Raw genomic sequence first — 15,739 nt, forward strand, 5'->3', positions numbered from 1 at the left:
CATAATTTGTCTGCATCCAATGTCGTTCGATATTTATGTAAATCACTGTGTTTAAAATATTCAAAAAATTTAATATTTAATGAAATATTAATGTCTTTTGGGTTGACATTAACGAACAACCTGTTTCTTCGTTAGTCTGTGCAGCTGCGATTATTGATCTGCTTTAGTTCGAGCGATACTAGTTCACCAAACACAAAAAAAAAGAAACCAAGAATTTCAAAGTCATTGAACTTTTTATTGTAAAAGGTGTGTGTTTGTCTGTGTGTGTGCATGTGAGACTGTCGACCAGACGGAGGTACGGTTAGACAAAAGTTTATTAAGGTAGCAGCTTCAGCAAAGACCTATAACAACAACCATTGTTACCACGAACGTCATCAGCATCCTCATCACCTTTTCAAATCACCAATGATATGCTAATTAAATTATTAAGATCTTTTGTAATTAACAATATCGTTTCGGGGAGAGGTGAAAACCTAAGCCTAATGTTTCTTTGAATACGTCAATGATCACGATGATGATGATGATCTTTTGTGGTTTTCATGGTATTATGAAAGAATTTCGAAATTATGATGTGAAAGTGCACTCAGAGAAATTTTTCTTTGAATTGAAGTTATTGGGAGCAGATAATCTGTCGAATAATCAAAGCCAATGTATGAGAAGACATATTGGTCATCTATGGCATCTGTTACTATTCTGTGAGAAGATCTAATGGTGTTCTATGAGAATACCTCTTGGTCATCTATCTTTCTTCTACGAGAAGACCTCTTGGTCTTCTATACGAAGACCTTTTGGTCTTCCATACGAAGACCTTTTTGTCTTCTATACGAAGACCTTTTTGTCTTCTATACGAAGACCTTTTGGTCTTCTATACGAAGACCTTTTGGTCTTCTATACGAAGACCTTTTGGTCTTCTATACGAAGACCTTTTGGTCTTCTATACGAAGACCTTTTGGTCTTCTATACGAAGACCTGTTGGTCTTCTATACGAAGACCTTTTGGTCTTCCATACGAAGACCTTTTGGTCTTCTATACGAAGACCTTTTGGTCTTCTATACGAAGACTTTTTGGTCTTCTATACGAAGACCTTTTGGTCTTCTATACGAAGACTTTTTGGTCTTCTATACGAAGACCTTTTGGTCTTCTATACGAAGACCTTTTGGTCTTCTATACGAAGACCTTTTGGTCTTCTATACGAAGACCTTTTGGTTTTCTATACGAAGACCTTTTGGTCTTCGATACGAAGACTTTTTGGTCTTCTATACGAAGAACTTTTGGTCTTTTATACGAAGACCTTTTGGTCTTCTATACGAAGACCTTTTGGTCTTCTATACGAAGACCTTTTGGTCTTCTATACGAAGACCTTTTGGTGTTCTATACGAAGAATTTTTGGTATTCTATACGAAGACCTCTTGGTCTTCTATACGTAGACCTTTTGGTCTTCTATACGAAGACCTTTGAGTTTTCTATACGAAGACTTTTTGGTCTTCTATACGAAGACCTTTTCGTCTTCTATACGAACACCTTTTGGTCTTCTATACGAAGACGTTTTGGAATTCTATACGGAGACCTTTTGGTCTTCTATACGAAGACGTTTTGGACTTCTATACGCAGACCTTTTGGTCTTCTATACGCAGACCTTTTGGTCTTCTATACGAAGACCTTTTGGTCTTCTATACGAAGACTTTTGGTCTTCTATACGAAGACCTTTTGGTCTTCTATACGAAGACCTTTTGGTCTTCTATACGAAGACCTTTTGGTCTTCTATACGAAGACCTTTTGTTCTTCTATACGAAGACTTTTTGGTCTTCTATACGAAGACCTTTTGGTTTTCTATACGAAGACCTTTTGTTCTTCTATACGAAGACCTTTTGGTCTTCTATACGACGACCTTTTGGTCTTCTATACGAAGACCTTTTGGTCTTCTATACGAAGAATTTTTGGTATTCTATACGAAGACCTCTTGGTCTTCTATACGAAGACCTTTTGGTCTTCTATACGAAGACCTTTTGGTCTTCTATACGAAGACCTTTTGGTCTTCTATACGAAGACCTTTTGGTCTTCTATACGAAGACCTTTTGGTCTTCTATACGAAGACCTTTTGGTCTTCTATACGAAGACTTTTTGGTCTTCTATACGAAGACCTTTTGGTCTTCTATACGAAGACCTTTTGGTCTTCTATACGAAGACCTTTCGTTCTTCTATACGAAGACCTTTTGGTCTTCTATACGAAGACCTTTTGTTCTTCTATACGAAGAATTTTGGTCTTCTATACGAGGACCTTTTGGTCTTCTATACGAAGACCTTTTGGTTTTCTATACGAAGACCTTTTGTTCTTCTATACGAAGACCTTTTGGTCTTCTATACGACGACCTTTTGGTCTTCTATACGAAGACCTTTTGGTCTTCTATACGAAGAATTTTTGGTATTCTATACGAAGACCTCTTGGTCTTCTATACGTAGACCTTTTGGTCTTCTATACGAAGACCTTTGAGTTTTCTATACGAAGACCTTTTGGTCTTCTATACGAAGACCTTTTGGTCTTCTATACGAAGGCCTTTTGGTCTTCTATACGAAGGCCTTTTGGTCTTCTATACGAAGACCTTTTGGTCTTCTATACGAAGACCTTTGAGTTTTCTAAACGAAGACTTTTTGGTCTTCTATACGAAGACCTTTTGGTCTTCTATACGAAGACGTTTTGGACTTCTATACGCAGACCTTTTGGTCTTCTATACGAAGACGTTTTGGACTTCTATACGCAGACCTTTTGGTCTTCTATACGCAGACCTTTTGGTCTTCTATACGATGACCTTTTGGTCTTCTATACGAAGACCTTTTGGTCTTCTATACGAAGACTTTTTGGTCTTCTACACGAAGACCTTTTGGTCTTCTATACGAAGACCTTTTGGTCTTCTATACGAAGAGCTTTTGGTCTTCTATACGAAGAGCTTTTGGTCTTCTATACGAAGAGCTTTTGGTCTTCTATACGAAGAGCTTTTGGTCTTCTATACGAAGAGCTTTTGGTCTTCTATACGAAGACCTTTTGGATTTCTATACGAAGACCTTTTGGTTCTCTATACGAAGACCTTTTGGTTTTCTATACGAAGACATTTTGTTTTTCTATACGAAGACCTTTTGGTCTTCTATACGACAACTTTTTGGTCTTCTATACGAAGTCCTTTTGGGAAAGGAGAATATCTTTGACCCAACAGTCGGGAAATTCAGTCTCCACAGTGAAACATCTGCAAATGCAATGAGGCTGATAGACTACGCAGCGGCAAAGAACATATTGTTGTTGTAAGAGTGTTTATTATATTTGTATGTTCGTTCTTCTGTTCTGGCTCTATCTCCAGTTCTAGGAAGGTGGCTGCTTCGATGGGATGTAGCCACAGATCCACTGGAGTTAGATGAGTAGGTTTGGCGGAGCAGTTTAAAAGGTGTTTTGTGTCGTTCGGTCCCATGCCGCATACTGGGCAGATGTCTTGCACGGTGTGGTCGATTTCCGCCCAATAAGAATTTAGGCCACATGGAATATTCAGAGCGTAGTTGTGCCAAAACTACTCTGGTTTGTCGTGGCAGCTGACGCTCCTCAGCTGCGATAGATGGGGGATGTACTCCGAAGACTTTATTCGCACTATATTTGCTTATAGCTTTAGCAACTACATCCGTGTGAATACTATTTAAACCTGCTTGATATGCCTGTTGATCTAGGGGTTCTCTCCTATATTGTTGGACCTCCCTCTTTAGAGCATGATTGTCCTTCTTGTTATGCCTGAACGTGTCGGGCCTAGCCAGCAGATGGTGATTGGGATGGCTCTCACGGTAACACCCAAGCAAGTACTGCAACGAAAGCATTTGATTGAGTTGCTTTACTGGAAGAATATTTGCCTCCTCATGTAGATGGTCCGCTGAAGACTTGAGGAGGAACCCTGTTGCTGTTCTCAGGGCGGCATTCTGACAGGTTATAATCTTTTTCCAATTCGTATCACATAATCTCGGGGACCAAACTGGAGCCGCATAGTTTACAACATACCGACATATCGCGTTATATGTGGTCGACAAGGTTTCTTTATCTGCACCCCAAGTGTTGGCGGCTAGGGACTTGAGGACCTTATTCCTACTTTTGAGTTTTATCTGTGGCGTGCGCGCACGGCTTGAAAGTAGTGACGAATGTGACCCCTAAAATTGTGGGGAAGCTTGTGGTTGGAATTCTGCTACCGTCGACCACGACATTCATCTCTCTTCCAAACTGCGCTGTCCATGTGGTGAATAGCGTGGCTGTTAATTTTGTGGCGGAAATCTGCATATTCCCCGCGTGGAAAAAAGGTGGTAAGATCGGTTAAATAGGAGTTCAGTCTATCACAGAGGTCATCAAGGAAGATACCTGACGCCAGGATGGTGCAATCATCCGCATACCTTGCGATCTTGATGCCGTCTGGAGGAGGCGGAATACAGGAGAGGTAGAGGTTAAACAGTTCCGGAGATATCACCCCACCTTGGGGAACTCTCTGTTTTACCTCTACGGGGTTTGTACTTCTGGTTCCTGAATTCCACGTACGACTGGCGTCCACACATATAATTGGCTACCCAACGTTTCAAGCTTGGCCGGAGGGTTGTCTGCTCAATGTCCTAATATAGCGTGGAGTGCCTGACTGTATAAAAGGCTTTTAATAAGTCAAGCGCCACCATAACTGCTCTATCACACGGCGGTCTCTGGTTGAATCCTTGACAAATATGTGTGGAGATGGCGTGAAGCGCTGTTGTTGTGCTGTGCTGCTTACGGAATCCATGCTGATGATCGGCAGCTTGATAGCTATTCCTGATACTGCGGTGGATTAAGGTCTCAAGATTCACTGGCCTGTACGATTCACTTTGGCTGGAATCCTTGCCTGACTTCCCTAGCGCGACCACCCTGCCCATTTGCCAGACTTCGGGAACAATGAGGATGGATAGCGACAAGTTGAAAACTTTAGTGAGATACTCCACTCCCGGCTAATGCATGAGCCGGTAGTGGAGTATCTCACTAAAGTTTTCAACTTGTCGCTATCCACCCATGGAGATTCCATCAGGGCCCAACGGGTTGGATGATTTAGCGTTCCTGATGGCATTCGCAACATCATCCATTGTAAACTGTGGTGGTACATCCTCGGCAGGAAGAGGTCTGATGCGACGTAATACTTTCCGCTTCGCCCTGTCACTCTCGGCGTGCTCGACAAACTGTCGATTGAAATAACTTGCGCACCTCTTCCGGTCAGTCAACGTAACGTCGTCAAACGTGACTGAGGTCCTATCTTCCATCTTCCCAGGGTTTGAGATTGACTTAACCGTTGCCAGTAATTCACTTATACTGGCTCCAATGTTGCAACTCTTCAGATGATTTAACCGCTTATGTTTGCCAACCAGCCTGTTAACTTCCAGTGTCAGCTCCCTGACTCTGGGGCAGCGTTGCCGACAGTTTTTGATCGGAAATCGTCAAAAAAATTGTCAAATCGTCATCAAAATTTGGAAAATCGTCAAAAAATCGTCAACATAGACAAAACTCGGTTTGGTTACCGTTTAATGCGATTTGTCGCTGATATTTTTGTGAATGAGACTGGCAACATAAGATATACAACCCCCAGCAATAAATTTAACCCAATATCACTTAAATACCGCTATAAAAACAGCACTCAGTAGATGATAGTTTCCTATGGTTATCGAGTTTGCAGTAATGCAGCATGGTAAAGCACACATGGTCATTTTGAATGACAGCTTAGCTCAAATATCGCTTTCTTGGCAGTGTGACCGCCCATGTTTCTCGGTACACGTACATTTTGGTTGTTGGGCAGTCGGAAATCGATAAAAATTGTCATTCAAAACTGGCTGGCAGCTTAAAGGGGGCATTAATAGGAAGTTAATAAAACTGGACTCATATTTTTTACAACAAAATAGATACAATTAATATTTTATCTCGAAAACTTTTCAAGGAAGATTTTCATCCATTAACAAAACTAAACGAAAATTTTCAGCTGATGTAAGTTGGGGCAAAAACTATGAAAATACCTGTATTCCAGATATGTTCCTAAATATAGCTCTGTTCCAGAACTAACAAGTTTTTACAATTTTTACCACTTTAACACATTTTGCGTTCCCGTACACAAAATTTATATGAAAATCGTTTACGACTTTTACAACTTTTACGACTTTTACCACTTTATAAAGTACGGGAACAGGCCATATAGCTACTCCGTCTGGAAATTGCTATAAAACATTAAAAAAGCTCAAAAATCGAGTTTGGAACATTGTTTTCCTTAAAATCATTCGTGAAATTTTGGTCAAAATGTAGTTATCGTCTTTTATTTCATGCATTTCTGGCTTAAGTGAAAAATCGTCATTTTGGACCATAAAATCGTCAAATCGTCATTTTTCAACCGGGCACAAATAAATTGGTCCTGGGTTTTTCTCCGTTCCGGCACGGACCAAAAGAATTCGGAGCAGGTTAGTTAGCAGTATTTAAGCATCTCGACATTCGTAAGGGCACTTGGCTGTCTCCAAATCAAAGAACAAGAAATCAAAATGATCACGTTGTGATAGAGATAAGACATTCATCGAGCATGTTGGGTGCATGTTCATTCCGAGCAGCAAACATAGACTCGGACGACAACGTTGTTGTAGCAAAGGTACGTACCCGATAAAACGTAGCAAATAAATTACGAACAGACACAACACGGAGGTTGGACATCGGTAAGCTGCAATCACAAATCCTTACTCAAAGCACTCCTTGTCCCGATAACACGTAAGCACATTGCACATTGCCATATTTGGATACCAGAGACCACTCCCAAGGAACCCATGGTATGACCAGAAGTGTCGTGCTGCTATCGAAGAGAAAAATGCGGCATATAGCGCACGAGAGAGGTAACAAGAAAAAGAGAGAAATGGAAAAGCAAGAGTGTACAAAGTCCAGTTGAACAGGTGCCAGAATAAAATCCGAAAATTCTACCAAAGAGTGAAACATCAAACTGATGGCTTTGGTACAGGCACATCCTCCTGTAGAGACCAGCAAGGTAACTGATACAGATGGTGTGCTCACGATAAGGAAAGAGCTTTTTTCCAATAGTAGCGAAGACGACGAAGGTGCCACCGATAAAATCCAATAAGATGGTATTAAATGTATACTACCTGGCCAAGATGAGGTAAAGACAGCAATAAACCGGTTAAAGAATAATAAGGCAGCAGGAGCCGATGGTTTTCCAGCTTAGCTGTTCAAAACCGGAGACGATACTTTGATAAGGTGTATGCATTAGCTGGTTAGCACCATATGGCAGGAAGGACACATACCCGACGATTGGAACCTGAGCAAAACCTGGAGGAGGCCAAAGAGATGCAGATAGATTATAAAGCAGCATTCGACAGATTCTTACGTTTCAAGGTATTCCATGCAATTCCATGCGGATTCTGAAACTACAATGTTCATAGATGAAAAAAATCAAAAAACACAAAAAACTTGTCGGAAGTTTTTTTTACGATTTTGCTGGGAAACCTCGAGCCCTATCAAAATGAAAGTGAAGAAAATGTTGTAGAAGTGAAAATTCTCTACAAGATTGTCCATTATGATATTTTCGTAGGGTTTACTATTTTTGAGATATAGAAGTTCAAATTGGGACAATTCACTGAATGTATCGTGTTCTTTTTTATGAGAATACCTATTGTTATGTCGGCAACAATTAATCCCTAAGGTTTTCCATCTTTTAAGTTGAGCACGTTCAACCTAAGATCTTTAGATGCATTCAACATCTCATGTTCAAAGCTCTCAAAATTTTTTTTCGTGAAAGTGCATGCTCCATTTCTCCATATAAAATGTGCTAACCTAGTACTCCATCACCCGAGCATCTTCCTGATGGAGGCACATCGTTGCTGCCTTGTGGGACGATAGCATCGAGTTTGCAATGTCTGTTGCGTTATGCTACCCTTGCTCGTTGATGCTGTATTGTCAATCTCCCAAGGATGACTCCGTGCTACTCTCGTAACAATCAGGTATCGCTGAGCTGGTAGACGTGCAGACATAGTCGATAAACGCACAAAAATAAACAATGAATCTTTCTAACTTGGAGAGTAAAGAAACGAGAAATGGTACCAATTTTTCATGAATCCGAAACAAATTTCTCTCAATGTAATTGACATCACATGCTAGGCATATAATCTCCACACATATTATTACCATGCCAACACCACCAATCAATTAACACTGTCTGGTCATGTTGCACTAAGCAAGAAAGAAAACTAATCGACTTTTTACTTAATCTTGTTTCTACTTTATTTCCAGGTCTATGCTAATTTGGATATTGCTACGGCCAAAGCTACCAAAGAAGAGCAATCAAGGGCTAAGCATCATCTGCTGGATGTAGCAACACCAGCTGAACCATTTACTGTGGTGCATTTTCGCAACAAGGCATTGCCAATTGTATCCTTTTCAAACATTTCATAAGCATTAAAACCACGTCTCCGGGTTACAAGGCGACACAGGGTGAGTTTTTAAAATTATTTTACACCAGCACAAGTCAGGGGTTCAAATAAAAGCATATCATACTATATTTTTTTATCAATAACAACAATCAAGCAAAAAATTAAATTGAAGGTTATCGCTGTACTTAAATAAGTTTCTTATAGAAAAACTTTGAACTCAAAATTCTCAGTTTTGTAGTCGGACAAACATACTCTGTATACTCTGTACACTTTTTTACAAAATATTTGTTGTATAGGTCGAACTAAGGAAAGATTTCCAACCCACTCTGTTTGTTGCTTTATTTCTCCAATTTGGAATACCGCGTTTTGGATCTCGTCTTCCACTTGTTTACTCCAGCGAAGCCTTGACCTTTCAGTTCTACATGTACCGCCATGCGACTATGCTATATTTATATGCCTTTTTAGTGGGTTCACCATCGATCATTCTTATGACATGACCAACACAATCGTTGTATTTCGTATTGGTCAGGTGGTCCTTCGAAGAATTTTTCTTTCTAACACACCGAACACTGCCTTATTTGGTTGCGCAAGTACCCAGGCTTCGGATATTTGATATTTTTGTTTGTTTACTTATTCCGGCTCCAATGTTGCAACTCTTCAGATGATTTAACCACTTGTTCCGCTTATGCTAGATCTAATCCTGTCGCCTCAGTTGGGAAGTTTAGTCTGATTTCGGGCATTCGACCAGCAAGTATATGGCGTTCGGCTTGTGCAGTGATGATGCCTCCGAAAGTTTTTTTCTGCTATCCGAACATCAGAAGGGTTGGGCAGATCTCTGAAGCGGTGATTAGTGAACTCTATGAAACTAGGCCAATTAGCTTTTCCATGATGATGAAAGTGCGGCATTCAGAGGTGAAGAAATCGGGTGGTCTCCTGATCGAGATAATTATGGGGAAATGGTCTGATCCAAGAAAAACGACGGATAACACGAGTACAATTATTTATCGGCCGGATGTATACGTTTAGCAACTCTACATTCCACATACTGGATATTAAAGCAATTCTGGTGTGATCCTTCCTCAGTAAGTTGTGACCATCACAACGCTATAACCTGCAGTTGTTGGTGAACTTGGTTTCATGCACTGCCGCGACCTTGATATTCTTGCGACTCACAAATCAACTTACATCGGAGTCCACTGCAATTAAATTGTAAAACGGATGCATTTTCAGGGATTGGAACAACAAAGGCTTGTGGCTTGGACTGCAGGGGAGTCACGTAATCTTACAACGACGACGCACTGGAGGCTGTGTTCATGCAGCATGCAGCATGGACCATGCATGTGACCAACCGAGCTATTCTTGATGTTTTTTTTTTTTTTTTTTTATTAATTCACTTTTATTCATAAATATTAGTTTACAATTCAAATATTGCCCCAGCGTCTTGTAGACTTTGTAGGGGCTAATTGGTTTACAATTTCGGGTACGAACGTATCATTTATAAATGTACATAAATATTTATTATTATAAAATGAAAAATGGTTATAAATTACATCAGAAGTATATCAATATTACAAAGCAAAAATAATTTCAATTCTCTTTTAAAATTTGAAATTCTTGAAATAACCTTTATATTATTGGGAACATGGTTAAATTCCAAGCAACCATTATATTCGATACGCTGTTTTGATAGTGCTAATCGGCATCTTTTGACTCGTAAATTAGAAGCGTTCCTGGTATTAACTACAGTTTGATTAATATCAAACTGGATTGATCGGGTGCCAATATTATTTATGGCTTTGTAAATATATGTAATTGTTTGTAATTTGTAAATACCGTAGAGGGGTAAAATGTTTCTGGCAATATTGCTATATAGATCAATTGTAGAGTATAGACGTGGCAAATTGTATACAATTTTCAGAGCCTTGTAGTGCCAAGTAATTGAAATGACTCTGGATTAGAGAGTTATACAGTAGCAGTTTAGTCTCGACAGTAAATTTGTTTTTAAACTTGTGTAGTATTCCTATAGCAGGGGCAATTTTCCTTTTCAATTCATCTATATGTGTATCCCATGCCAAATTGCTTTGTAAATGAATGCCCAAGTATTGCAGTGACTGACTTTCAAATATATGTTTATCACCAATTTCAATATAAAACCTTGAATTTTGTTGATGGCAGCGAGGACGGAATCGTATAATTTTCGTCTTATTAGAGTTAATTACTAGTCTATTTAATCGGGTGAACTCCATAATAACTTTAGCATCATGCTCCATTTGACATTTCAATACGAGTTCATGACTATATGGGTAGAGTAAGGCTATGTCATCGGCGTACATAATAAGTTTGCCATAAAGATTTAAGTTGGATAAGTCATTAAGGTAAATTGTGAACAATAAGGGCCCCAAAACACTTCCCTGTGTTACCCCGTGCTTCACAAATCCTACATCTCCTTTGCTGCCATAATTTTGTAACAATTGTAGTTCTTTTCCTCGTATTCCATAATATGATAGTTTTGATAACAGTATATCGTGATCAACCAGATCAAATGCCCTTGAGAGGTCATAAAACGCTGCTCCCACTCCACCGTAGTTTGAATCGAGAGCTTCACAAATTGTATTAACAACGTACACAATGGCATCTTGCGTCCCGCTACGCTTTTTGAATCCGAATTGCAACGGATACATTTGACTAGTTTCCTCCAAAAATGTTTCCAATTGTTGCATATTAATTTTTCGTACAATTTGTCAATTAATGGCAACACTGCTACTGGCCTAAAATTGCTAACCGTACATGCATTTTCGGACTTGGGTATTGGAACAATTTTAGCAGTTTTTAGTGCATCCGGGTATGTTGAGGTTTCTATAATCTTGTTGAATATAAATGCAAAATGTGGGCTAATACAATTCTTCGTTAATTTTAAAACTTTGCCTGTTATTCCGTCATAACCAGGACTTTTGCTAATATCAAAATTGTCTATTACTTCCTCCACATCAGCTCTGTTAACAGCAAGGCTATTAAAATAATTAAAATCATCACCAACATTGTATTGTAGAGTACTTTTTAAGGTTTGTGGAATATTTAAAAAGTATTCATTGAATGTATTGCACTTAATAACATCATCATCGATAACCTCGTTCCTCTCGTTTCTCAACAGTATTTGTTTTACCTTTTTTCTTCCCAAACATTCATTTATAAATTGCCAGCATTTACGAGGATTTTCACCATATCTTTCCATATTTTCGCTTACGTATGAATTCATGCTTGCATTACTAGCAATCTTTATTATGCGACTGATTTGCTTTAAGGTATATTCATTTGTTGGGTTTCTGCCATTTTTCCTCCTTTTTTCCAGTAAATTATTTTTGAATTTCCTTAATGCTTGCAGATTTTCATTTTCCCAAGGTGTTATAAATGTTTTGGAGAGTACATCTCTCACATGAACCGTTGTGTTTACATTAACAATGTCACTTATTTTAGATGTTATATTCTTTATATCTGATGAAGGGTTACCACAACAAGAGAAATTTTGTGCATATGTATTAATATCTGTAGTTATGTTGTTATAATTATATCGTTTGAAGGATCTTCTGGTTGTTTGATTGCTTTGGAGTTTACTAATCATTTGACACCATATTATATTATGGTCTGACAACTCACATTCAATGGCATTTATATGTAATCTATTAGCTTCATTACTATAGACGTGATCTAATGATTTCTTGCTACTTGGTCGCGTCACTAATGTATGACATATCTCATAGCCTACAGAGGACAAAACCGAGAGAATATCTGAAGGACCGCTTAAATTGATCGTATCGATATTAGCATCTCCAACTACAATAGACATTGTACTGCAACGACCACATAGCTCATTCTCTAGATACATTAAGAAAGTCGTTATATTACATTTTGGAGAGCGATAAAAAGTGGTGATTTTCAGGGGTGTCCCATTTGTAGAAAATCCATCTATCGATATACGTATTGCTTCCAAATAGTTTTCACTCTAACAGTGTTCTACCGTGTATGTTAAATTCCTTCGTACATATAAAGACACTCCACCGTAACCATCCTTTCGACAGCAGTGTATTGCATTATACTCTGGTATATTATATATATTATATATGTTTTATGTCCATATGTCCTTTAGGATAAAACAAGTAAAAAAGTATCACTCGGCTTTGCCAACAGAGATATGGTAAATTTCAAATTTCCTTTACAATTATATAGAAAAAAATTAAAAACTTTTTTGGTGAGCACATCCGCCATTTTTGGTACATGTGTTACGAAAAAAATCGTGGTTTCAAATCTGTTCGCGTTCACAAAATTGGATGCTGCACTGAAAAGTTATATGCGGTTTTACTCTCTTGTAAAGAAAAAATATTAAAAAATTTCTATTGTGTTGTAATAATAACATGTATATATGAATCGTTAGCAGCATTTGATATCTATCCGTGGATGCTAAAAAAGTTGCTAAATTTATTTTTATTTTCGCGGAAAATCAAAAAATATTGAAGAAATCTTGGAATAAATTTTATTTATTCTAAATCAAAGTCCAAACAATCTCTAAAAAAATAATTTAAAAATACGTACAGAATCTAGTCAACGCGTAGGAAAATGTGAGACCAAAATTATAAAGATCGCGTTTATAACTTGCATATTAAAGCAACAACAAAGAACGCAAACTTATTGTTGGAAATTATTTCAAAAATATATTTTTGGTTAAATACGAAAAATTTGAGAAATAAATGTTGGGAGTTATGCTATTATTTCGCTAAATTTCGATCCAAATCCTGAAGTATTTTGCTTAAACTTCTACGAGAAAAGTAATTAGTTATCGTGAAAGTATATTTGCTTTCTGTGATAAGCAATAGAAATAAGAAGTAGAGAGTAATATTGAAATTACAATCAAAGAAAAAACATAGAAGTTAAAAACCGTATAATTCGAGAATTGGTTTAAATCGGTTGAGGTGCATGTGCTTTTCGGATACAGGGAGTCCATGTCTATCAATATGCATGGATTTTCCCATGTTTCATTCAGCGGCCAAAGTGTGCCATCAGTTGCATCTTACTATTCAAAAAACCTTGTGGGCAAAAATATGCGCGATATGCATATGATTATAAGGTGCATCCGATTTCAATGGCCCCCTATTAAAAATACGTCAATATAAATTATTTTAGACAGATTCGTCAAGAACATTCTATTTTGGGATAAATAGGGATATTACTCCCGAATCTTTGTAATTTGTGACACACCTTTTTGGCAAATATTATAATCGCGTATAAAGGATTACATTTATGCAAAAATAATCAAAGAAAATCGCGGTTCAATTCGCGGAATTGTCAAAATATATTTTTGCAGATTTTCCTACTTTCAAGGTATCTATATCCGGCGTTTTAGTGGATGGATTCGAACGCGGAAGAGCTCATTAGATCCGGCACGTAAGAAAACTAAAATCACGCGGGGTTCAGGGGTACCTGTACGACAGTTGTAAATTTGAAAGCCAAAAAATAGGTTTTTTTTCAGAAAATTTACGCACCAAATTTTCGCCTTTGGACTCCTATTACTAGGAAGCTGTACGGAGCACACTCATGAGTAGACATCGGATTTTAGCATGTTTTTTATTTCTTATCCGATTGGACTCAAATTTTGGATCTAGGCGTTTTGAGGGTCAATTTTTCGATATTTGGGGTCATATCAAAAACATGCAAAAAATATGCAAAAAATATGCAAAATATATGCAAAAAATATGCAAAATATATGCAAAAAATATGCAAAATATGCAAAAAATATGCTAAATATGCAAGTGTTTTTTTGACAGAAATCGTCAATTAAATTTGGAAAATCATCAAAAAAGCATTCTAAATTAAGTTTTTTGACATTTAACATAGTTTTTTGCAGATTATTATGTTATTGAGACTCTCCAGATATTCCGCCACAGCAATAAATCTAGACTAACAAGACTTAAATCAGTTTTCACAAGGTGAGAAAATGTCAAATAACCCAGCATTCCTATTACGACATAATTTGGTTCCTATACAAATGTAGATAGATAATGGAACAATTTCAAAAACTCAATCACAAATGTCAAAATCAACGTGTCCAAATATGGTGATAGTTTCTAATCGGCCAAAATTGTCTAGCAGAAAAACAAAGGAGCTAGAGTTAGTCATCGCTATTTTGTTTAGATAAAAGCGCAATTTTTTCTAGTTTTTGGAAAAAGGGTTCGTTTTTTAGCGCAAAATGGGAAAAAGTACTAAAGTACCATTTACGATTCCAGGTTCTGGAATCTAACTATAATTAGAAGTATACGTTTTGAATATCCACATATTAGATTTTAATATATTTTATAGTGTTTAGTCCTTTATTCAGTATATACAGACATAAATTGGCAATTTTTGTTCTTTATGGTCAAAAAGCTTCTTTGGAAAAATGCTCTAACTGCCGCATTAATATTGATGACATGGTTTTAGTTTAATGCACTAAAAATACATAATTTTATAATATCGAACTATATTGTACGCATACAACCGCTTAATGCAGAATAGGAAAATGTTCACTCATCGGCGAAAAGTAATGCATTATTGTTATACCCATCCACGATGAATAATAAGCAAAATGAAGAACGCCCAATGATTAGTGCAAAATGACATCACTTAGAAAAACCACACAATAGAGTGGTAGTGGTAAAATAAGTCAAAAACCTTGGAATTGTCTTTAAAATGGCAAAAACACTCACATATTTCTGCTAGAAAAGTATTTGGAATGCTAAAAAATATAGTTCATTCATTCCTGCTGCAGGAACATTTAGTAAAAATTATCGAGTACAAGGACAAACCTTTCATGACACATTAGTCTTGTTGTATAGGATATAAATAAAAATATTAAGAAAAATATTCGCGCAATATTGTCATTAAAGTTGCCAAATGCACTATACACCTAAAAGGCAAAGATTTTAAGGAATATTAATTTACAAAACGATGAAATTCCACATCTGTCTCTAGGTTTGCTTATATCCTCATGTAAACTTTAAAAACGGCACATTTCTAGCACTACTTTCACAATCTGATTGGCTTTCTCTTTTTCCGGATTGTCGAGTAGAAAAATCTCACTATTTTTTACACGTTGAGCACTTTCAGTTAAGTGTTCGTTATTAGCAATTACAATTTAAAAAAAGTATTATTATATAACTTCCACGAGTGATTTAATCATATAAAATAATTTATTTTCCTTACAATTCGTTAATTCGAACAATTTGATAATTCGGACACCGCCGAAAACTGTGGTGTAGGGATTATCGCG

General features: G+C 37.3%; 1 protein-coding gene across 1 annotated transcript in view; it reads left to right on the forward strand.

Annotated features, from left to right (window-relative positions):
• Nucleotides 1-15,739, forward strand: part of LOC141398037 (tRNA dimethylallyltransferase) — a 551,700-nt gene that overhangs the window by 36,655 nt on the left and 499,306 nt on the right. The window contains exon 2 of the mRNA XM_073975142.1: nt 8,303-8,440. Coding sequence (XP_073831243.1) covers nt 8,303-8,440 — 138 coding nt within the window. The remainder of the gene's footprint in view (nt 1-8,302; nt 8,441-15,739) is intronic.

The sequence above is a fragment of the Musca autumnalis genome, unplaced genomic scaffold, assembly GCF_047663935.1.
Source record: "Musca autumnalis isolate F117 unplaced genomic scaffold, ASM4766393v1 scaffold_3, whole genome shotgun sequence".
Classification (NCBI taxonomy): Eukaryota; Metazoa; Arthropoda; class Insecta; order Diptera; family Muscidae; genus Musca; species Musca autumnalis.